Source organism: Myodes glareolus, chromosome 13 (assembly GCF_982192425.1).
Source record: "Myodes glareolus chromosome 13, mMyoGla1.1, whole genome shotgun sequence".
NCBI lineage: Eukaryota > Metazoa > Chordata > Mammalia > Rodentia > Cricetidae > Myodes > Myodes glareolus.
The window spans coordinates 72249109-72274343 of record NC_142038.1 but is presented as its reverse complement, the minus strand read 5'-3'; the positions used below and the strand labels follow the sequence as shown (position 1 = coordinate 72274343).

At 40.6% G+C, this 25235-nt stretch overlaps 1 protein-coding gene across 1 annotated transcript in view; it reads left to right on the top strand.

Moving 5' to 3' along the window:
• The first annotated feature begins 1260 nt into the window (after nucleotides 1-1260).
• The window catches only part of Psma8 (proteasome 20S subunit alpha 8), a 58520-nt gene continuing 34545 nt past the window's right edge, over nucleotides 1261-25235 (top strand). Inside the window, exons 1-4 of the mRNA XM_048447907.2 lie at nucleotides 1261-1450; nucleotides 12840-12966; nucleotides 17194-17318; nucleotides 23095-23217. Coding sequence (XP_048303864.1) covers nucleotides 1349-1450; nucleotides 12840-12966; nucleotides 17194-17318; nucleotides 23095-23217 — 477 coding nt within the window. The 5' untranslated portion in view covers nucleotides 1261-1348. The remainder of the gene's footprint in view (nucleotides 1451-12839; nucleotides 12967-17193; nucleotides 17319-23094; nucleotides 23218-25235) is intronic.

Here is a 25235-nt window from a genome sequence, read left to right as displayed (position 1 = left end):
ACCACCCCACCCCACCCCACCCCAAGCGGATCAAACATTTATTTATTTATTTATTTTTATTATGTATACAACATTCTGCCTCCATGTATGCCCGTGCGCCAGAAGAGGGCACCAGATCTTATTTCAGATGGTTGTGAGCCACCATGTGGTTGCTGGGAATTGAACTCAGGACCTCTGGAAGAGCAGCCTGTGCTCTTAACCACTGAGCCATCTCTCCAGCCCCCTGATCAAACATTTTAAGAGTGGCGAGCACAGAAAAGAACTGTGGAGAAAAGGGATGACTACCAACTACTTTTAGAAGCTACTGGAATCTAGGATTTTGACCTAAGAGAAATACATTTTCCTTCTTTGTGACATTTCTTTTTCCTCTTTAGTTAAAGTTGATTTCACCAATTTTAAGATTCTTCCCCATGGAAAATGGTATCTAATAAAAAATACATGTGATGTAATAATAGCTAAATGTACCTGCTGCCTGTTAGTGCCCACCTGGCACCATTTTAAGTTATTACACCTATAAACAAGTTTTAATCTCACAACACATTGCTGCAGATTTTTAAGATTCCCACCTTACTGATAAGGACAAGGACCTGTTTCACAGACAGTAATGCTGCACCAGGTTTCATATAAATTTTCTACAGCTCAGTTTCAAACATATTTAAGCCATATCTTTGGACTCTTAAATTTTTCTTTAATTAAACAGTATTATCTTAGTTCTTGTCTTTAGTATTATTTGGTGGAGTATTTTCTGGAGTCGATGTCTTATTTGCTCATAAGCTCCATTTTGTTTACAGAGCTGGCAGGGGAGGAAGAAGCAACAACATTCGGAAAATCACTATTTCTTTGCCAACCTGTGCAACTTAGTAAGATTTTCTCAAAATTTGAAAAAGCTAGGGATGTGTCTTGGGGGCACATCCTGTGTTGGCCTGTGCAATATGCTAGATTCAAAGTCTACCACCAAACCAAAAATCCACCTTTTTGTTGTTGTTGTTTTGTTTTGTTTTATTTGGGACAAGGTTTTTTTTCGTGCAGCTCTGACTGTCCTGGAACTCACTCTGTAGACCAGGTTGGCCTCGAACTCACAGATCCTTTGAAGAGCACACATGTTAAGTCCATCTTCCCTATCCTTCAGGCCAGGTCTCCTCTGCAAGTAGGACTTGGGACGAAGCCAAGGCGCCCAGACCTGGGGGCGGGGCCAAAGGCTGGAACTCCAGGACTTCCTGGAGGCGGTTGGGAGCTCGAACAAATTCCTGTGCATCCACTTCCGGGAGTTAGCACGTGGTGGCGCATGGGCTCCAGCCTTGTTCTAGGCCGCTTTTGAGGTGTGTTAGAATCTTCGAAGTCCATCGTGATGGCTTCTCGGTACGACAGGGCAATCACCGTCTTCTCTCCGGACGGACACCTTTTCCAAGTGGAGTATGCTCAGGAAGCTGTGAAGAAAGGCTCCACCGCGGTAAGCTGCTCCCCGGGCTCCTGCTGCTCCAGCTGGGAGTGGGTGTTGGGGGTGGGTGTAGTGGGGGGCAGAGCCCAGGCCGCCGGGTGTGAGGACCACTTCCTTTCTTGGAGCAGACACAGCTTCAGGCCAGCGGTCCAGGTTACACAGACACTGGTAGACATCTCAGCCTTTTGTTTAAGGACAGCTACAGGCACTACGGCGCATGTGTGTAGCAGCTGGTAAAGACACCTAGAACATTCTGCCTCAGTGCTCATGGCCCACTTCCTCAGGGACCCACTGACCCATGTTAGAAGTAATAGTTCTTTCATGTTGGAAGCTGTTGTTTGATAATGATAAAAATTAAAGCCTGACCATCTAGGTCTGTCACCGCCCCCATCTCAGGACAAATCGACTCCTAACTCTCCATTAGAGGAACAGTTAGAAACTCTAATCAAGATGGCCATTAAATTGTCTCTGTGTGTGTGTGTGTGTGTGTGTGTGTGTGTGTGTGTGTGTGTGTGTGAATACCAGAAATCTCATGAGCGTGTACCCCGTTTAGACTTATGGATCCACATTACCTCAAACATTTTAAATACTCAAAGCAACTGTAATACCGCTGCCAAATTTTAACAGACTTCAATAATCATCATAATTTATGAAAATGTTAAAGAACAGAGGCACCTCGGTGACCACAGATCTGTCAACCCAGACTCCCGAGTCCTAGTCTATGAATGCAGGATATGAGTTAAAAAAGAAAAAAAAGAAAGAAAACTTCTCAAATTTCAGGAGTATTTTCACTGGGTGTTTTGGAAGTTGAGGCAGTAAACACACAAAACATTTCTCAGTCTACAAGTGTCTGCTTTCTTTCATTTCTAAACCAACTTGATAATGGAAAGAAGTTATTCACTTTTATTGTTAATCTAACAAATGTAAAGTGACAAAAATAATTACAAAGAAGATGATTTTAAAAAGTATTTTCTGTTTAAATGGGCATGCTAGTTAAGTTCTGTTAGAGTTTAAGGAAAGCCTAACATAGTTGAAACCAAAAGGGTACCATTTTGATAAAAACAAAAAGTTATATAGCCCCCAGCATGGTGAGTAGCATATGGTTAGAAAATAATGTCTGAGTTTTAGAGCCTGAAGTAAAGGGAGTAATGGGAGAAGATGGGGGTGTGATAAGAAACCACATTGGCCCATTTAAAATGTTTTAAGGATGCTGTAGAACTGATTGATAGTTCCTTTGTAATGAGCTGTAAAGGGTAAGAATATAAAAATACCTAGAGTGGGCATTTTTAAAGATACCGTGGAAGATGAGACTTTTACCTCAGGATTCTGAAATTATATTTGCATCTTTTTATGGAATTATTATGTTTCACTGCAGGTGCTATGACCTTTTGCACAGTATAAAAGCTGTGTTTGTTTATTAAACTAGGCTGTTAAATATCATGTCTATAAACAGCAGATACAAGGGCCTACAAGTAAACTAGACTGATCAGTCTTGACCACTATGTAGACATGATATTACCTAGTAATATAAAAATTATATGGGCCGTAATTAAAGAGCACAGACTCTGCTTCCTGCTTGATAATCACCTAACGGTATGAAATGGAGCCAGAGGGCTCCTTTCTTTTTAGTTAGGTTTCCTTTTCTATAAAGACAAAATGCGTTTAGATGGCATTTTGAAAAAGTACCACAATCTTAAGAGAACATATGAATCACATTGTTGTCATGAAAAAGTTAAGATTTATCCTCATTCCTTGTCCTATCTTTTCCTTGACCCCAAATTCTTACTGGAGCTATATTTTCCCTTATCAGATCACATCACTGTAGTCTTAACCTTCAAAGTTTTCCTTGGTTGTTATCTACTTCTTTAATTAAGGGGTAAATTCTTGGTTTCACTAATAAACATTTCTAACACTGTACAGGGAAGAAAGAAACACACTCATACACACATTTGGTTTTTCTAGACAAGATTTCTCTGTGTAGCCTGGCTGTCCTGAAACTTGCATTGTAGACCAAGCTGGCCTCAAACTCAGAGAACTGCTTGCCTCTGCCTTCAGAGTGCTGGATATAAAAGTGTGTGCACACTACTGCCTGTATTTACTTTTCTATAATGTTGATTTGTGTCTTTTATCTCTTGTGTTGGAAGTCAAACCCAGGGCCATGCATGTTACATGTGTGCTTTAGTATTGAGCAACATTCTCAGCCCTTATTGTCTTTAAAAATCTTCATACTTAGGCTGAGAAATAGCTCAGTGGGTAAAATGTGTGCTATGTAAGCGTAAGGGCCAGAGTCCAGTCTCTTAGAACCTGTGTCTAGATGAAACACATGCTTGCAATCAGAGTGGACGCAGGATGGTCCCTGGGGTTCACTGGCCTGACAACCTAGCCTAATCTGATGGGAAAGCACCCTGAGGATGCTGGGGCCGAAGGGGTCCTCTGCGAGAGCAGCTGTCAGTGCTTTTAACCATTGAGCCATGTTTAGCTTACAGTTTTTTTATTTTTTCTTTTTTAAAATTATTATTTAAGATTTGTTTGTTTTATTTCTGTATATGAGTATGTGTGCCTTCATAAGTCTGTGCACCATGTGTGTATTGTGCCCTCAGAGACCTGAAGAGGGCATAAGGTCCCAGGAGTCACAGGCAGTTGTGAGTTGCCTGATGTGGGTGCTGGAATCAAGCCTGCACCCTCTATGAGAGTAATAAGTGCTCTTGACTGCTTAGCCTTCTCTCCAGCTGCTCCCTAGAAGGAGATTTTTGTTGTTGATGTGGTGGGGTTTTTTTTTAGTAGTAACAAAATAAACATCAAAGTAACTCCTACTTTATAGGATTGATGTGTGTTGAAAAAAGTAATACATGTTAAGATGTAAATTACATAAACTAATAAATTGTATCCATTATTATCTATGATTATTTTTCTTTTTTGATTTAGTTTTGTCTATGGTTCTTCCAGCATATCTCTTTTTAAGACCTTTTAAAAACTTACGTATGCTAACCTGGTCTGTAGAATCTCACTCTGAAAGTGATACAGTCAGTCCCAGTTCTCAAAGAATTTACGCTCTTGCAAAAAATTTAGAGAATTGAGAAAATAGTCCTTTAATCCCAGCACTCGGGAGGCAGAAGCAGGCAGATCTCTGTGAATTTGAGGTCAGCCTGGTCTACAAGAGCTTGTTCCAGGACAGACTCCAAAGCTACAGAGAAACCTTGTCTCAGAAAGAGAGAGGGAGAGAGAGAGAGAGAGAGAGAGAGAGAGAGAGAGAGAGAGAGAGAGAGAAAGAGTCCTTGATGGGAGTGGTGGCACATGCCTGTAAATCCTGCACTCAGGAAGCAGAAGCTGGAAGACTGTAGTTTCCAGGCCAGCCTGGGCTATGTAGGGAGACCCTGTATTGAAAAGGAGAAAGTCCTTACAAAGCCTACATGAATGTAATAAAAGAGAAGGTATGATACGTTACAGAAATTGCAGTTGTAAGAGAAACCCTCATGAGAAAGCATATTGACGAAACCATTGGAAGATGGAAGGCAGCCAAGTGAGGTGGAAAGGGAAAGAAGAGCGCTTTAGACAAAGGGAATACTGTATGAGAAGACAAGGCACACAAGACATTCAGAATGGCTGAGGAAAATAATAGGAAGAGATAAGCTATTATAGTGAGAATATGCGTGATCCTGAAGGATCCTGAAAGGATTTTGGTATGACTATTTTCCCTTTTTAGATTGTTGTCATTTTCTTCTTAATACAGTTTATATGTATACACTCTACTCTTGGTCAAGGGACTCAGTCCTGCAAGTCCACCACTAGAAATACAGATAACTTTTCTTTTCTGGGGGAGCTGATGGGATATGAGTTCCAAGATACTGGTGGCTGTGTTTGTTTCCATCGGGAGGATGCATGTCTGCTTCAGAACAAAGGATAGGTATTATGCATAGGGTAAATGTTACAGATTTTAGATCCTTTTGCCCGGGATCCATGCTGTCCTGGTTTGCTTAGTGAAAAATTACTCCTACCTATACAAAGTAGGAAGGAAAAGAATGTTGACTTTTGGCCGGGTGGTAGTGGAGCACATTGTTAATCCCAGCACTCAGAGCAGAGATGTTCGAGGCCAGCCTGGTCTACAGAGCGAATTCCAGCACAGCCAGGGCTACACAGAAAAACCCTGTCTTGAAAAACAACAACAAAAAAAGGAACAGTGACTGAGATACACCCTTTCCTCTGTTCCTTCCTTTCTCCCTTCCCCTCTCTTTCCCACACCCTTTCCAAAGATTTCTCAGGCTGCACTGTGAGTATCAGATTGGATGAAATCATAACTAGAATCAGAGATAACAGTTACACATCTGTGGTAATAGTATAGATAAAAGGTATTAATTACTAATGTTTGCTAGGGTTGGAACAAAAAGCAGACTCTGGAGAAACACGCCATGATTATCTCTTTGGTGCTGGCAGATCTAAGGTGGTGCCTCCATTCCTGAGTTCAGCTGCAGTTTTCTTTAAGGGTGTGGAAAAGAAATTTGAGAGGGACTAAAACAGACTTGGCGAGACTGAGGTGTTTCTGAAATTGCCTCTAATTCTCACCTTCTAGTGTTCATGCTCTCTATGATGGCCCCTTGGATGGAGGATGCTTACTTTTAATGACTGGACTAGACAAAGCGATGGAATGCCACTCCAGGCAGGCAGATCTCTTTGAGTTATAGGCCTGCCTGATCTACAAAGCAAGTTCCAGGACAGCCAAAGTTACATAGAAAACTCCTGTCTCAAAAAAAGCAAAGCAAAGCAAAGAAAAGAAAAGAAAAGAAAAGAAAGAAAAATCCAATCCACAACTAATATACTTGTCTAAAGCTCCTAAGACTGATCTTCACTGGAGATTATAATAATTATGAGGTATAATCTTCCTATCCTATTCCTAATACCTCCGTGGAAAGTTTGGCTAAACAAGAACTTCTGTTTGAAAGGAGCCTTAGTCTATGACCTGGGCTGGTCTGAAACCTGCAGCATTCTCCTGCTTCTGCCTCATGATATTGGTTCTGCAGGTAGAGGCCAAAGAGAATACACACAATTGAGCCTTGAACTTGATGGACCTGCCTGCTCAGACTCCTGTGGAAGGGGAGCGGGAACAGTAACTAGGTTTTTGGAGACAGCATTTGGCTTTTATAAGTTTGAAAAGCAAAAATGTGGGATTAAGTGCAGCCATCTTTCAAGATTTTATTTAAGACAAGAGAAACTTTAATATATTGGTGTGTATAACCCTGGAGATAGTATTGAGGTATTTTGAGTCTATTTTCAAATTTTTCTTTTATGGTATTTTAAATGTACAACTTGTAAAGGAAATCATACAATGAATGTCCTGTATGTGTTTTGATGGAAAGAGGGTCCCTTTGTTCCAGTCGCCCGGCTAGCTTACTCCCAAAATAATCACACAGAAATTGTATGATTTTAAACACTGCTTGGCCATTAGCTCTAGCCTCCTATTGGCTAACTCTCACATCTTGATTTAACCCATTTCTATTAATCTGTGTTCACCATGAGGTCGTGGTTACCAGGAAAGATTTAGCATGTCTGACCTGGCATCTCCATGGTGGCTCTCTGCCTCTGCTTTCTTCCTCCCAGCATTCAGTTCTGTCTTCTCCACCTACTTAAGTTCTGCCCTATCAGGCCAAGCAGGTTCTTTATTGATTAACCAATGAAAGTAACACATAAACAGAAGGACCTCTGTGGTGAGAGAGCACATGGTGGGGAGATGGAAGACAGAAGTGTGGGGAGATGAAGAACGGGATGACATGAATGCCCAGCTGGAGCTGGGAAGCGGTGGTGCACTGGGGAGTCAGAAGCAGGTGAATCTCTGTGAGTTCAAGGCCAGCTTGGTCTACAAGAACTAGTTCCAGGACAGACTCCAAAGCTATAGAGAAGCCCTATCTCAAAGAAGGTTTAAAAAATTTTTTTAAAAAAAGAATGTGTATTCCTGGCTGCCCTGAAACTCAGTAGACCAGGTTGGCTTTGAACTCACAGAGATCTGCCTGCCTCTGTCTTCCTGGTACTGGGATTGAAGGTGTGTGCCACCATGCCCAATTTAATTATTTCACTCTATTGATTTTGAGTTTCTCCCAAGGCTCTAAGATTCATCTATATAAAGGCATTTATTAATTTTCTAAATCAATAGTGCTTTTCTATAGCATAATAAATGGTAGATATTACATTTCCACTTTAATTGCTGAGAAAAAAATGTTTTATTATATACTCAAATAAAATCATTCTTTTAAAAAAAATGGGAAACAGTGCCATGCACAGTTGCTTTAAAAAGGGACTGGAGTGTATCATATGTGCTTAGGAGGAAGAGGCAGATGCAGGTGGGCTTTTAAAAGGGACAGGAGTGTATCATACCTACTTAGGAGGAAGAGGCAGAGGCAGGTAGGTTTTACAAAGGGATGGGAGTATATCATATACAGTTAGGAGGAAGAGGCAGGTAGATTTTCTTGAGTTTGAGACTAGGCTGGTCTGCATACAGAGTTCAAGACCAACTAGGCCTTTGTAGTGAAACCCTTTATCAGATCAATAATAAATGAAATTCTTTAGAATAAACCATGAAAAAAGACCTCTACAATAAAATCTTTGAAACAGAAGAAACAAAAAAGACACTTAAAGCTTGAGAAAACTCTTAAGCTTGTGAATTAGAAGAATTGATATAGTGGAAATGGTTAGTTGTTATCAAAATTTCAACATTCTTCACAGAAATTAAAAAAAAAGTTTTATGGGAGCATATGCAGAGACCCACACCCAAACATAAGGTGGCACTTGGAGAACACTGAGGAAGAAGGGAGGAAAGGATTGTAGGAACCAAAGGGTTGAGGACACCAGATGAACATAGCCCACATAATCAACTAAGCAGGGCTCATAGGCCTTCACAGAGACTGAAGAGACAATAATGGAGCCTTCATGCATCCTCTGCATATTTATTTGCAGCTGTTTAGCTTGTGGCTTTTGTAGGACTCCTAACGGTGGAGGTGGGGGTATCTGTGATTCTTGCCTGCTCTTGGGACCTTTTTCGTTCTATTGGGTTGCCTAGTCCCAATAGGTTGATATGAGAGTTTGTGCCTAGTCCTATTGAATCTTGTTATGCCTTATTTGGTTGATCCCTGGGAGGCCTGCTCTTTTCTGAAGGGAAGTAGAGAAGCAGTGGATCTCAGGAGAGAGGGGAAGTGGGTTGATGGGTAGAAACTGGGAGGAGTGGATGGAGAGGGAGAGCTGCAGTCCAGATGTATTATTGTATTGTATGTATTGTAAGTCACATTGGCAGGAGCTTGAGGAAGCTGAGCACACTGCATCCACAATCAGGAGGCAGAGAACAGGTCTGTGGGGTGACACTGTAGGTAAACGTGCTTTCTGCCAAGCCTCATACTCTGAGTTTAACCCCTAGGAAGCATAGAGTGGTGGGAGAGAACTCAGTCCTGAAAGTTCTCTGATCTCCACATGTATGCATTGTATGAGCTTGCCCCCACACATTAAACTAAATAAAATTATGTAAATCAAAAATTAAAAAAAATCAGGTCAGATAGTGGTGGTGCATGCCTTTGATCCTAGCTCTTGGGAGGCAGAGGCAGGCAGATTTCAGTGAGTTCGAGGCCAGCCTGGTCTACAGAGTGAGTTCCAGGACAGTGTGTTACACAGAGAAACCCTGTCTCAAGGAACAAACAAAAAAAGAAAGAGAAAGAGAAAAGAAAGAAAGAAAAAAGAAAAGAAAATCTTAACAAGGAGCAGTGAATGTCTGTGTTCAGCTTGTCTTTTTCTGTTTGTTTGGTCCAGGAACCCAGCCCATTAGAACAGTACCACCTACATTTATGTTGAGGGGGCCTTCCTACCTCACTTAATTTAATCTAGACAAGTCCTCCCAAGAATGCCTGTATTTGTATCTCCTATGTGATTTTAATGCCCGTCAAGATGATGATACTAACAATTACAGATACTAATTCAGCTTATTAATGTTCCACCTTTAGAATATTATCACCTCTCAAAGGACCTGTGTTCTAATACATGGAATTTGCATTTCAGTGTATTTATTGGGGCACAGCAAGCCCCTAATTCTTGGACCTCTTAATTTGAGCTTCATGGAAGAGCTTTTGTGGTATTTTATCTGCTGAACTTTGTTCTAATGTTGAGGTTTGAATCCAGGGCCTTTAGCTGTTGAGCAAGTGCTATACCACTGAACTGCCCCCTCAACCCCTTACCTTGATGTAATTATATTTTAAACCTACAAATAAGAAAACTATTTTTAAAAGAATTCTTGCCCTCATTGTGTCTGTGTTGTCTTGTGCAGTGTGTACACATGAGTGTGCAGGTATGTGTACCTGTACGTACATATATGGAGGTCAAGGAGAATGGCAGGCACCTTAATTCTACGGCTTTCCACCTTTACTTGAAGGAGGGTCTCTACTGAACCAGACACCTGCCATGTTAACTACACTGGCTGGCAAGGTGGCTTGTTATTGGCACCCACCTTTCTTTGTCCCCAGGGACTACAAATACTTGCAGGCATGCCTGACCTTTGTATGGATATTGTCTTCATTCTCATATAGCAAGTTTCATACTCAAAGGGTCCTCTCCCAGACCCAGCCTTCTATCAATATTGATAGAAGCTTTTATCAATATTGGTTCTGCTAATACTGATTTGCATCTTCTTTCATTCTCCTAAAGTTGTATATTTAGGCGATGTGGGAAGTTTTTCTGTATATGTGCTGCTTTTATTGGTTAATGAATAAAACTATTTCAGCCAATGGCTCAGCAGAGTAAAGCCAGTCAGTAAATTCAAACAGATAGTAAATTCAAAAAGAGAGAGTAGGCAGAGTCAAAAATATGCCATGTAGCTGCCGCAGGAGAAGGATGCCAGACTCTTACCCAGTAGACCACAGCCTCATAGCGATAAAAATTAATAGAAATGGGTCATTTTATGATATATAAGAGCTAGCCAATAAGAAACCCTGAGCTATTGGTCAAGCAGTGTTGTAATTAATATAGTTTCTATGTAATTATTTGGGTCTGAGCATTTGGGAAATGAACAAGCAGTCTCCACCAACAAATTGCCTAAGGAGAAAGACACACGGAACTTTAGGAACCTTACTGGTAAGCTACAGTCTCATGGCAACACACAGATTGATAGAAATGGGTTAATTTAAAAGGAAAGAGGTAGCTAGGAATGTGCTAGAGTCATTGGCCAAACACTATTATTATTAATATACTTTCTGTGTGATTATTCAGGTCTGGGGAGCTGGGAAATTAACACACAATCTCTGATTACAGATGGTACTAGCATGGGGCAACTACATCCACATAAAAACTGAGAGAACTTGGGAAGGAATTCTAGACACAAAGGAGCAGAGTTAAGCACAGCCACATTTCTTCAGATAGTCTTGTTTGCTGGCAGCAATCAAAGACATAGCTCCTTTAAGAGAAGCCTTCCTGACTCAATGTTAGCTGCAAAAAGTTTCATGGCTTCTTTAAGATCCAGCTTCCTGATTCATGCTGGAAGAACAAACTCCGACTCTTTCAGGAGATCCTGTACTTAAGGGGACAGTGAGCAGCATGTTAGAAATTGCTTAATGGTGACATAGACCTGTGGCATCCCTGGAGCTGGTGTTGTGAGCATGACTCGCAGAGCTGGTGGAGAACGTACCTTCCACCGCAACTGTTGTTGGAGTTTTTGTCCTGCCTGGTTTCTCTCCTCCCATCAGGTCCCAAAGAATCACACAGAAGGTCTACATAAGTTATAAAACTGATTGGCCATTATCTCAGGCTTCTTGTTAACTCTTATGACTTATATTAATCCATCATTCTCGTATATATTAGCCACATGGCTCAGTACCTTTTCCAGTGGGGCAAGTTACATCCTGCTTCTTCGGTGTCTGGACAGGTCTGTGGAAAGAGCTTCCTTCTTCCCAGAATACTCCTGTTCTCATTGCCCCGCCTCTACTTCCTGTCTTGTTGTCCCACCTATACTTCCTGCCTGGCTACTGGCCAATCAGAGTTTATTTAAAACATAACTGACAGAATATAGAATTGTCCTACACCACACAATGTTGAACTGAGCAGGGCCAAAAGGCAAAGCAGCCTTAGTCCTAGCCATACTACTTAGCATTTAGAAAAAAAAAGATACTTCTGACCAGAAAATGATTATAGATACGCAATAAGACAGATTCAAACACTAAATGTATGTAGGCTTGGGAGAGAGAAGAAAAAGAATATAGACAGTTATAAAAAGAAATAGGTTTAAAAAAATAAAAGTCCTTAAAGAGACAGTAAAAGTAATATAAAAGAGTACAGACAGTCATAGTTTAAAGGAGTAAGGAAAAATAAGCCATATAAAGAAGAAATAGTCACAGAGAGTTCACAGAGAGTCTGGATTATGTATCTTACTGTGTTTTCTTTGAATTTTTTGACTACAGAGAAATATTTGATTCTGGCATCTGCTAAGCTAGATATATAGTATCTTGTCTTCAAAATTTGAGTCTAAGTATATGTTGTTTTGAAAAAGAGGTTCTGCTTTTATTTCCATAGAAAATGAGAACCTGTGGATCCCTTCCAGGCTAGTGTGGTTTGATGGAACAAAATTCCCCAAAAGTTCTCCATGAACCCTAAGAATACTTTGTGCAATAATCAGTGGGAAGTAATCTAAAAAACTACACCCAAATTCCCAAAATTATTATTTATAAATGTTTGTTTTTCATTTAAAGGGGGATATGATATAGAGATGATATTCTGTACAGACTGGACATGCAGAACCCACAGAAAAGTGACTGCTGAACTTTCCAAAAGACAGGATGGTCCTTCAGGGTTCCTACTTCATAGAAGTCTGCCAGACATTTTGCGAGGCACAGAAGAAAGTGACTGACAAACTGCCAGTATAGGCATAATGGGAAGTAGTGCGGGAACTCCCTCAGCCAATAGCCTTTAAGATACTGGCCCACTTTGGACGTGGTCTTATGTACTATAAATGCAGATGTAAAAGTGTACATGTGCTCATTGACTGCTGGATTTGGTTCCAGTTCTCTGTGCACACAGAGGAGTGTCAATCACTACTCTTTCTGTGAGTTTATCCTCTAATAAATAAACCTTGGTTATACTCTATTCTGGGCTAATGTGGAACTCTTTTGTACTGCAACATTTAGGTGTCATTTTGTGTGTTTTGTTGAAGATAACTGCATAGATTTACCACTGGTTTTATTTTCTTTGTATTTTCTTCTATTGGTCTTCTTTACCTTATGGCTGGGAACTAGGAATCTTCTCAGCCGGTACCTGTGCATCTCATTTCCTACACAGCTCCTTCTTTATTTGATTAAGTGTTTTTAAGAGAAATCCTTTAACTGTTTGACATGTTAGAATAATTGGTCCATTTTCACTTTAAATTTACTTTTTAAAATTGGCTTTACAGGTTGGAATTCGAGGAACTAATATAGTTGTACTTGGGGTAGAAAAAAAATCAGTTGCCAAACTTCAAGATGAAAGAACAGTGAGAAAAATATGTGCCCTCGATGACCATGTCTGCATGGCTTTTGCAGGTATGTACAGACTTTCAGTGGTATGTATGGTATTTAATGTAGTAGTGGGATAGCACGGTTGCCCTATTGCCACTGTTTTGCTGTATCTACACAGTATAACAATATATGTAGTCAGACCTATTTCTGTTTAAAATAAAGTGTCACCTATAATTAAAAGGCCTCAGTTCTATAAACTGTGATTTCTCATGGTCTTAGTTAGGGTTTCTATTGCCGTGAAGAGACACCATGATCAAACAACTCTTTTAAAGAAATTTTGAGACTAGCCTACAGTTTCAAAGGTTTAGTTTATTATCATCAATGCAGGGCTTTGGTGGCATACAGGAAGACGTGGTGCTGGAGAAGGAACTGAGAGTTCTACTACAACTTGATCCACAGGAAGAGCAACCTGTGCCTCACTGGGTGTAGCTTGAGCAAAGGGAACATCAAAGCCCACTCCCACAGTGATACACTTCCTCGAAGAACAAGGCCACATCTACTGCAACAAGGCCACGCCTCCTAATGGTGCCACTCCCTATAGAGTGTGTTCTTTCAGACCCCCACACTTAAACAATGGTCTTTGATAGATAGAGCATAAATGTGAAGATGGCCTTCTCCTTACTTATAACTTAAGAATTTATAATTCATAGAATTTATAGAATTACTGAGGATTTTTTTTTCTTTTGGGGGGTCTGAAAGTAATATTCGCCAACATAGAATTTTAAATGAGTCTACTTACTTATTTTTATTTGTTTTATATGTATATGGGTGTGGGTTTCTGCATGCAAATGTAGATGCCTGCAGAGGCCAGAAAAGGGTTTCAGTTCCCTGCAGCTGGAGTTAGGAGCTGCCCAACGTGTAGGTGTAGGTAACCAAACTTGATGTTGTGCAAGAGGAGTAAGGCCTCTTAACTGGTGAGCCCAGTTTAGGAGAGAGAAGGAGGGTTACATTTGTGTGTGCTGGGCTACAGACTGACCTCATGCATGGTAAGTCTCAACTTCTTAAACTGTGGGCTGTGACCCAACTAAATGTGAGGTTGGGAAAAACTGACAACAGTAAAAGGTTTCAGAATGCACAAAACCAGAAATTAACTGAGAATAAAACAGATAAGGAGTCAGAGCTGCCTTTAGAAGTGCTCACCTGTGCTGCATGAAGCAGCTCTGTAAACTTGGCTATGAACACACATGTTAACTTACGTACATTGCACTATGCATGTCAGCAGCCACACACCACAACCATTATACTGAAGTACATGAGCTCATATATATGTTTATGTGTGTATATATATGTATATATTTATATGTATACAGACATACACATATATATGTGCAATGTTTTTACCTATATGCAAAGCTTTTACTCTTGTAACATAATGACTTCATTATGGGAAGCAAAGATAATATTTTCTACCACCGTTTCTCAAAATATATCAAATTGGTGTGTCTTTGAATTGTTTATTTTGAGTTAAAATATTTGATTTTAAAAGTTGTTTGAAATATTGACTTGAGCTTCATAAAAAAAATCATTTGGTGAATTTGGTTTAGTACATGTGGTTTGGATAAGAATGGCCCCCATAGTCTCATATATTTGAATGCTTGATCTTCAGGGAGTGGCACTACTTGAGGAGGATTAGGAGGTGTGGCCTTGCTGGAGGAAGTGTGTCACTGGGGGTGGGCTTTGAGGTTTCAAAAGTCCATGCCAGACCCGGTCGTTCTCTGTCTCTCTACCTAAGGATCAGGATGTAGCTCTCAGCTCCTGCTGCAGCACCTGCCTGCATGCTGCCGTGCTCCCTGATAATGGACTAAACCTCTGAAACTGTAAGCCATTCCCCAGCTAATAAGAGTTGCCTTGGTCATGGTGTCTCTTCACAGCAACAGAACACTATCCTGTCTTAGTTATAGACAGCACAGAATTTCCAATTATTTCAGAAATTACTTTAATTTCTGTCATTTTATTAAATGATTTTAATATCTTTCATTTTGTTTTATGCATTTATGTGAAATTGCACTCTCAGTATTGATGGTTAGAAAATCAAGGTATTGGTCAACTTTGAAAAAGGCTAACACTGCTCTGTGATTCTACTGTATCAATTTTTCATGTGGGTGCAGGGAGCTTAACTCAGATCCTTATGCTTGTGATACAGGTACTTTGCAACTGAACCGCTTCCTGTCCCATAGTATTTTGTAAGTTCTGTAGTTAAAAAAGAATCATGGCGGGTGATGGTGGCACACGCCTTTATTCCCAGTGAGAGGCAGAGGCAGGCGGATCTCTGTGAGCTCAAGGCCAGCCTGGTGTACAAGAGCTAGTTCCAGGACTGGCTCCAAAGCTACAGAAACCCTGTCTCAAAAAACCAAAAACAAACAAACAAACAAACAAATAATAATAAAAAATGGAATGAAACAGCATGGTGGGGGAGCCTTTTCAGATGATCCTTGTTCGTGCCACATCATCCTTCTGCAGTTGTCTCAAGCTGTTGGATGCCTCAGTAGTGGCTTTGGCTTGTGTTGTTGGTAGTGTTGTGTGGTATGAATGAGTCACTCCTGTTAACAGGTTGTCTGTGTATCTTTAGGATAGGAGTTGTAAACCACATCATTCAGAAAAGAAAGGAAGAGCCCCAGGGATGATAAAGAGATGCTAGAGCAGAAAGAGCAACAAAGTGCTCAGTGGGGAGACGGCCAGCCAGCCGCCCAGCCGCTGAAGCTCATGCCGAAAGCACAGTCACAAGCCAAGACACACATTCCTGGTGAAATGGAATAAGCACACTGTTTGCACCAGGGTTAAACCTAGCAGAAGGACGTGGAATTACTTTGACACATGTAACCTGCCAGCACCAAAGTCAAAGTTGATTTTGCTGTCTATGCAGTGAACGTTCACCTGTGGAGCCTCTCCCTAGCCCCACTCTAAGTATTTTTAATGTTAACGTTTCTCTAGCTGTGGATCATGTTCACACTGTACAGAGGACATTTACTCAAGTAGCTTATCTGAACTATTTTAGTTGCATGAAACACTAACCCAGGGGTAGATTAGGCCATTGCTAGCTAGTCCTTTCTCTTAGAAGTACAGACAATTACTTTCTCTTTCTTTATTCAAATCATACCCGACTTGTCTCAGGGTGATTTTTAAACTGGGGAATATTATATTCAGACACTCGATTTTCTTCCTGCCCTCCTGTTTCAAGGGGTGAAGATCCAAGTGGATGTAGCAACAAGGTTTGACGTGATGGGGAAGGTGAATCTCGTGATGAAAAAAGAAAACCGGCTATGTGCGAAGTGCCTGTTAACAAGATGAGCGAGTCTGGGGCTCAGTCTAGTTAGCAGTAAAGGAAGAATGGAAGGGGTCTGGAGAGGTGGCTCAGCAATTCAGAGTGTGTAATACTTTTGCAGAGACCTGGTTTGTCCCCAGCAACCATGCCAGTCAGCTCACAGCTACTTTTAGGTCCAGCTCCAGAGAATCTACTGCCCTGTTCTTCCTGTTCTGGTATCTGCATTCATATTGCTGCGTGCACACACGTGTACACACAACACACACAGTTCAAAATAAATCTTTTTTTTTTAAAAAAAAATAAAAGATAGGGCTAAAAGAAACAAATGGCTGTAGAACAGTCAAATACCAGTGTTGTCCTTAATTTAATTTAACTAATCTGTCAGTTACATGCTGCAGTCAGTCTCTGGCTTCAACCAGAACACACTATCTCCTTATAGACATGCTGAGAGTTGTTTGGATGAGTCTTTTGACTATTTCAGAAGCTCAGTCAGAGTCTGCCTGTCTTAACATCCTTGATTTTCAAAGTTTCCATTTTGACAAAAATTGGGAACTGCTATATCCCAGTTCATCAAGTGTAATTTGAATACAATGCTGGTGTGCTTCAGGATAGAATACCTTCCTTGCTCGCATAAGAAAAAAATGCAATTTACTAACAAGTCATTTGCTATTTCCTTTACCAATTAAGCGGAGTGTGTGGAATGAAGTCTTTAAAGGAAATGAGTCGCGGCTAAGGCACATGGCGTTTCCTAGTTCCTCTATGAAGGCAGTGTTGTAGGGAAAAGACAACTTTTGATGGGGAATATATATATTCATATATATATATATATATATGAATGGAAGGGGTCTGGAGAGGTGGCTCAGCAATTCAGAGTGTGTAATACTTTGTATATATATATATATATATATATATATAGAGAGAGAGAGAGAGAGAGAGAGAGAGAGAGAGAGTAAAATGTATAGATTTTTAAGTGTTGACAATTTTCACAGGTCTGACAGCTGATGCTCGGGTGGTTATAAACAGAGCGCGGGTGGAGTGCCAGAGCCATAAGCTTACTGTGGAGGACCCAGTCACCGTGGAGTACATAACGCGCTTCATAGCGACTTTGAAGCAGGTGAGCAGGTACTCTTAACAGTTCTTCAGTGTTCTCCTTTCCACTCTCATTGGTCCTGCCATAGACATGCTGCAATAGCTCCAAACATTTATTCTACTGAGTGTGTCAAATTCCTAATTCATTCTCACAATTACTTGATTCACTTATTTGGGTAAAGTGGGTTGCGTTAATCACCAGAAATCAAAATCAGTTTCAATTCTTGGAATTATAGGAATTTTAAGAGAGTGTCAAATTTTGAAAGGTCATTTTTATTCTTGTAGAAACACAATAAAAATATTATTCCTTAAAGTTTTCCAAAGAAATATACATTATTTTACCTACAAACCAAAATACCCTAATCAGGGTTAGATGTGCGCTCTTCTGAATCTATACTTAACCATGTCATTCAAAGCCAGCTATAAGTGTGTGTGCAGGCCTGAGGGTCCACTTGCTGTTTGCATACTGTGTATTGGCTGGAGACTCTCCTTCCTGGGCATTCTCTTGCATCTATAATGTTAGAAACTGTGACCATTTCCGATGATCGTTTGAAAATGGGCATCATTTCAGCATCTTAACTCTTTTCCTCTCTACTACTTAGCATGATTCTGTTTTGGTCATGGCTTGTTTTTCTTTTTAAAGTTGTACTGTTAAGTTTTAGTAGGGTTTCCTAGATTGGAGATTATAATTGATTGTAAGACTTGTATTATATGTGACAAATTGCTTTCTAGAAAGATTGAACCAGTTTTTATCATACAACCAGCTGTGCCAGAAGGGTCAGCAATGGAGGTCTTCACTTCTCTTTGTTAGTGAGTGTTGTGTAATGTGATCGCTGCTTTAATTCGTGTATTGTAGTTAATGAGACTGAATTTTCCATATGTTAGTTTCATTCTTTTCATTTCTACTTGTGCAAATTGTCCTTCAACAGAAACATTGTTTTTTGCTGCCTAATCTTGAGTAGAATGCTCACTGTACAGATTTGTGCCCATTTATCTTCTCTTTAGAACACATTTTTAAATTGAATTTACTTATTCTGGGGGCAGGGGCATATGTCACCATATACATATGAAAGGCAACCTGGAAGTGGATCCTGGTGACAGAACTCAGATCAGGCTTGGCAGCAAGCACTGAGCCATCTCATCAGGCCTACATTCCCTTTTCAAGCCTGTTTCTGAATTTAAAGATACTCATGTAGATGTATATAGTGTATACTGAGTAAATTCCTCCGTGTATATCCCACCTCCTGTCCTCCCCCTTAATATCCTCTGTTCCTCTGGGCAGTTTCTCTTCTGCTTTCATGTCATGACTATGTGTCTATATAAAACATGAACCAAAAATATATCATTTTGTCTCTTTGAGACTGGCATAATTCATTTAATATGATTGTTTCCAGTTCTGTTCATTATTCTACTGAAGATACAGTTTGGCTCTTCTTTGTGGTCTGGACTTTTTATGTGCATTCATACCATACTTTCTTAAGCCCTATTTTCTGTTAACAAACAGAGTATTCTGCAAAAGCTGTAACTTTCATTGTAATCCTGCTCTTCTGTATCTCACTGCCTTTGAGAAACGATTCTTTGCATCTCCTCAATGAGCATGAGTGTTAGAATGCACACTCCTGCGTCGCTGACTTGCACATCTTGTTGCTCTGGCAAAACAGGTACTCTGGTTCTACATGCAGCTTTTTCATAGACTCTTTGTAATCCCAATAAGAAAGTTTTGAGATGAATAATATATGTCAAATCACTGTTTTGCTTTTTAAAAGCTTTGTTACTTCATTTTAGAAGAAATTCCAAAATTTTTGTATTGCTACTTTCGTATTTTATTTCAGTTTTCCCAATTGTTAAAAAAGGAATTCACCATTCTGGCGGTGGTGGCGCATGCCTTTAATCCCAGCACTTAGGAAGCAGAGGCAGATCTCCATGAGTTTGAGACCAGCCTGGTCTACAAAAGTTAGTTCCAGGGCAGCCAGAGCTACACAGAGAGACCTTGTCTCAAAAAACAAAAACAAACCAAAACAAAAAATAAAAATAAAAAAATAGAAAAAGGAATTTACCAAAAAACGAGTATACATACAATGTTCTTAAGTGTGGTTGTTAAGATCTCTTCTGGAGAAATCAAGGCTTTGAATAGATAATACAAACAAAGTTGTAAGTCTGTGACAATAAGATTGCCACTGGGGAGGACAAGGCCTCTGGGCCAGAGATACAGCATGTTTTCCTTACATATTTAACTTTGTTTATATGACTTTTTCACAAAATGAAAAGATTGAACAAGTAAGTTAAAAGGTCTTTCTTCTAACATAATATGTAAAGCATCTATCAGTGTGAACAGAAACATAAGACACTGCAGAAGAATTTGGCATAACCCCTACTTTAAAACAGGCTATTTATGTTCATAGCTCAGTTGTTTGCATTTAAAATCAAACTTTGCTTGCAAAACATGAAATATAATAAGCTTGAAAATGAGAAAATAGATCCCATATGTAGATAAGCCCAAAAGAAAGTCACTAAAAGCTGTTTCAAGGCAAAGAATTATACAGCACTACATTCAGTCACAGGATTAAGTAAAGTTACCTATATATTCAGTCCTTAGCTTTCTGTCACGGCTGCCTCTTCATAGAACCGGTCTCAGTGAGAGTGGTGCTCTTTGGAGCACAAATCCAGGAAGATCCTCGTCATGAAAGTGATAGGAAATATAATTGGTTTCAGTGTTACATTGTCTGTGAGGGAAATGTGTGCTTTTCTTCACGAGAAACAAAAGATCCCTTTTCCTTGGAGTTGAAGGAAATGATAGTGTACAGTGAACAGAGCATATTTGATAGCATTATCAAGTAGGAGTAGTCCCTAACAGTAACTACAGTGTCCCTCAAGGCAAACTAGGGTATGCTTCCAAAGCTCAGCTCAATGACTCAGCATCCCTGACAGCAACCGAAATGCCCAGGCCTCTGCGAGGTCAAAGAGATTGCATACTGTTTTAGTCATGATTCTATTGCTGTGGAGAAACACCATGGCCATGGTCCACCCACTGAGACAGTGTGCCTGATCTAATGGGAGCTCACCAAATCCAGCTGGACCGGGACTGAACGAGCATGTGATCATACCTGACTCTAGAATGTGGCTGCCAATGGGGGCGGACTGAGAAGCCATCGATAATAGCATTGGAATCTGTTTCTACTGCATGTGCTGGCTTTTTGGGACCCTAGTCTATTTGGATGCACAGCTCCCTAGACCTGGATGTAGGGGAGAGGGCCTTGGACTTCCCACAGGGCAGGGTACCCTGCCCTCTCTTAAGGAGGGAGGTGGAGGGAGGAGGCTGGGAGGAGGAGTGGAAGTGTAAATTTTTGAATGGAAAAATAAAATAAAATAAAAAAGAATTTAATTGGGGCTGGCTTACAGTTTCAGAGGCTAGTCCATTGTCATCCTGGTAGAGAGCCTCACAGTTCACAGGCAGACATAGTGCTGGAGAAGTAGCTGAGAGTTCTACATCCTGGTCTGCAGGAAGCAAGGAGAGAGAGAGAACTGGACCTGGCATGGGCTTGTGAAACCTCTAGTGTCACACTTCTCCAACAAGTCTACACCTACTCCAAAAAGGCCACACCTCCTATAGTGCCACACTTCTCAAATAGTGCCATTCCCTGATGACTAAGCATCCAAACATACGAGTCCATGAGGACCATTCATATACAGAGCAGACAGAAGGTGTTTAAAGATCAGACTGGGTGGGCCGAAGAATGAAATGCATTTAACATGAAAGTGGAAGAGGGAAGGAGGCACTCAGAAAAGGAGGACACCCAGGAAGAGGAGAGCAGGAAAGTGGGAGCATTGCGGGGAAAGGTATGACTTAGAACGAAGCTGGTGATAGATATGTATGGAAATGACCTAATGAAACAGATTAGCTTGTTTGTTAACCTAAAATTTTAATCTAAAAATGGGAAATAATAAAAGTTGAATAGGTATTTTCTAAGAACAATAAAATCTGTTATGTCCAAATCTGCGAAGTCCCCGAAAAGTCAACAAGGAGACTGAGTCCCGTATGTAAAAGCAAAGAGCCTTTATTTTATGTAAGATTTGTAAACTCGGTCTCTCCGCATGTGCAAGGTATTGGAATAAACAGAGAGCCTCGAGCTCAGAGTTGGGTTTTTATAGTAGTAAAAGTGAGGGTGAGGAGTTTCTGATGTTCAGGACCCCTGATTGGCGGACATTTGTCTAGGGGTGCCCTGGTGAGTGTGTGCTGGCAGGTGATCCTATCTACAACAGTTGGAATGGTTAGGCATTTCCTTTGGATGGTCTGTTCGTGGGTGGTGCTCAGGTAATCTCAGTTTGTGGTTCTTCCTGCGACCAGGTATTGCTTCGGGGTAAACTACTGAGACTCAGGCCTCCATTACACTTAGTCCAACTCTGGCAGGTGATAATGGTTGGAAGTAAGGAATTTCCTTTGGGTGATCTGTTCATATTTAGCTTATCATGACTGGCTCCTACAAGATCTATAAGCAAATTTGTGATTATATTTTACAGGTTGTATATATTAATTTCTTTAAAATGTCATTATGTATTAGCAGTATTCAAGAAACACTAAAAAATGTCTATAATAGAACCAGAAAAGCCGAGCCTAGAGAGATGGCTCGGTGACTAAGAGCACTTACTAAGACCAGAGTCTGGTTTCCAGCAGCTCATAACTTGTGACTCCAGGGAATCCTCTACACTCTGGCCTCCGAGCGTCTCTCACTCACATGTCCATACCCACGTGAAGACAGATACATATACCTAGTTTCAAATACTGAAAATGTTTATTTTTAAAAAAATAATCTGAAGAGTAGATGTAATGATCTGTTCTGTCTCTTTAAGCAACAAGTCATTCCCACTTCCCCCCTTGCCTCCCCCCTCATCCACTAAAGCAGATCTTCCTTTCTGCTTGCAGCCTGAGTCTCTTTCTTTTTCCTCTCCCTCTCGAAGAGACAACTTCTGTCTCTCCCTCCTCTCTGTCTCTCTCTCTGCTCTTCTTCTTCTCTCCTTTTTCCTTCTTCCTCCATAACCCACTAAATAAATATCCAATAAATGCCTCACTCTGCATGGCGTGCCTATCCATCTGTCTCTCTCTTGCTACCACCACCATGTGACTCTCTGCCCCGACCAGCCACCTTTGGAGACCTGTGGCGTGGTCTTGTGCAACATCCCTGCCTGGGACTGGCTGCTCTCGGGACCTGCTGCCCCCTGCCTGCCTCCACATGGCCCACTGCCTGTTGTCACTTGGGGACCTGCAATGATTTCACCACTGCAGCTACTTGGAGATCTGCAGCATTTTATTTTACCATTATAGTAGATACTTTTGCTTTATTTACTTTATTTACTAGAATTTTATCTGGTAAGTGACATGTGTTTTGTGGTGATTTGAATAAAAATGGACTCCATAGGCTCATAGATTTAAATACAGAGTCATCAGGAACTGTCGAGATTTGCAAGGATTATAACGATTAGGAGGTATGGCCTTGTTGGAGTAGGTGTGTCAGAGTGTGGGCTGTGAGCTTTCAGAAGCCCATCCAGGTCCAGTCTCTCTCTCTCTCTCCCCCTCACTGCCTTCCCCCCACCCCTGCCCCAGTTTGTAGATCAGAATGTAGCTCTCAGCTACTTTCCCAGCACCACTCCTGTCTGCTGCCAAACTCCCTGCCATGATGATAATGGACTAAGCCTCTGAAACTGTAAGCAAACCCCCAATTAAATGCTTTCCTTTACAAGAGTTGTCATGGTCATATTTTCTCTTTACAGTAGTAGAATAGTTAAAAATAAATTTTATTTTTTAGAAATATACACAGAGCAACGGACGAAGACCTTTTGGTATTTCAGCCTTAATTGTAGGATTTGATGATGATGGAATCCCAAGATTGTATCAGACAGATCCCTCCGGAACTTACCATGCTTGGAAGGCAAGTAATGAATTCATTCATTTTTCATAGAAGTTGTCAGATAGATGCATTAATTTATTGCAAAATTGAAATAAATGTAAATGTTTTATGACTTTCAGGAGCATGACAGAATTATGTTGCATTAAAATATTGACTGTGACACAGACTATAAATTGTAGTGATTTAACTCCTCAGAAATGATAGTTTAGGATAGTAAAAGACCTTGGTTTAAACCGGTCATGGTGGTGCATGCTGTTTGGTTGGAAATGTGACCCCAAGCCTCAGGCATCCATATACCCAAAGAATGTGGAATGTTTGGGTTAAGGCCACACCACAGCCCTGACATCCATATATCCAAAGAGTCTGGAATGTTTGGATTAAGGCTTCACTTTAGCCCCTGGCATCGATATGCCCAAAGAGTCTGGAATGTTTGGGTGGAAGTTCCATCCCAAGCCCTTCCTCTATGAGCCTCAGTCCAGACTCTACTTCCGAGAAAGCCCTCCAAATGCTGACCCCTCCCCAGAGATGCTCAAGACCATTCCCACAGGGTATTTAAAATGTACCCCAGAGAACAAATTCTCTGATTTTCTAGTCGTCCTTCTTCAGCTCCTCTCTGGGGGGCTGGAAGGCCATAGAGGGCATTATTTAAAGGCAAAATCCAGAAAAGTTACATTAGCAGGTTGTGTGCTAACAGGTGATCCTATCTACAATGGTTGGAATGTTGGGAATTTCCTCTGGATGGTCTGTTCCTGGGTGGTGCCTGAGTAGTCTAGTTTGTGGTCTTTATCAAACCAGATATTGCCTCAGGGTAAACTACTGAGACTGGGACTTCTATTGAGCGAGTCATGACTGGGTACTACAAAGGGAGTGAAAAGTTTCTATACCTGATAAGCCTCTCCACCTACATAGCAGACCAAATCAAACCAAAATAGAAAAAGCCGAGGTTAAATGGGCACAGCACTCACAGATGATTTTCCAGCCTCCCAGAGAGGAAAGGGTAAAGGAAGACCGGAAAACCACATCTCTGTTTTCTGGGGGGGGGTCGGTTTAAATACCCCGTGGAAGTGGTCTTAACCATCTCTGGGGGAGGGGCCATTATTTGGCAGGCTTTCTGAGCTGTGTCAGGGTTTGGAGCTTAGGACGAAACTTCCACCAGTACTGGGAAAAAGAGTATTATTTGTCTTTCTGAGTCTGGTTTCCATGGTGAAATGTTTAGTTTGTCCATTATTGTTTTTAAAATATATATATTTATTTTTATGAATATTTATTTTTATGAATGTTTTGTCTGCATGTATATCTGTGCCCTATATGCATGCCCAATGCTCTCAGAGGCTGGAAGAGGGAATCAGATCCTTTGCAACTGTCCATAACCACCATGTGGGCTCACTTTTAGCTGCTGAGTTATCTCTCCAGTACCATGTCCTCTATCTTAGGAGAGTCAGATAACCCTAAACTGTGATACATATTTTGTGTTAGATGTAGTAGTAATCTTCATACAATAAGTAGATTGTTTTTCTGCATAAGTTATTCCTGTTTCCATACCCATCTATCATCTTCCTCAGTTGTGTACTCAAACACCAGCGCTCAGAGAAACAGAGTTTCCAGCAGTGAGTTTTCATAAACTGCCATGTGCAGAATAAGACTACAACTACAGAATGTAGTAGAAGTGATTTTAACTTAATTATTAAAAAATAAATATTCAGGCTTTAAATAATTTCACACTTGAGTTTATATCACAAGTACTTAAAGCCAAATAAATAAATATGGGAAACTCTGCCATGGTCCTTATTACCTGCATTAAGAAAATAGTTTGACTGAGAGCAGAGTATTTGACCAGCATGCATGGAGTCCTGGTGGGTTTGATGCCCAGCACCAGCTCTCTTGGCCCTTAGAAAATGGGTACAGGAAATCTAGAAGTTCAAGTTGATTCTCAGCTTTTTAGTAAGAGAAACAGGTTAAGTTATAAGTTTTTATGGCCCTATAGCCTCTCCACCAATGCAATAATCCAAATCAGACCAAATCAAACAGAATGAGAAAAA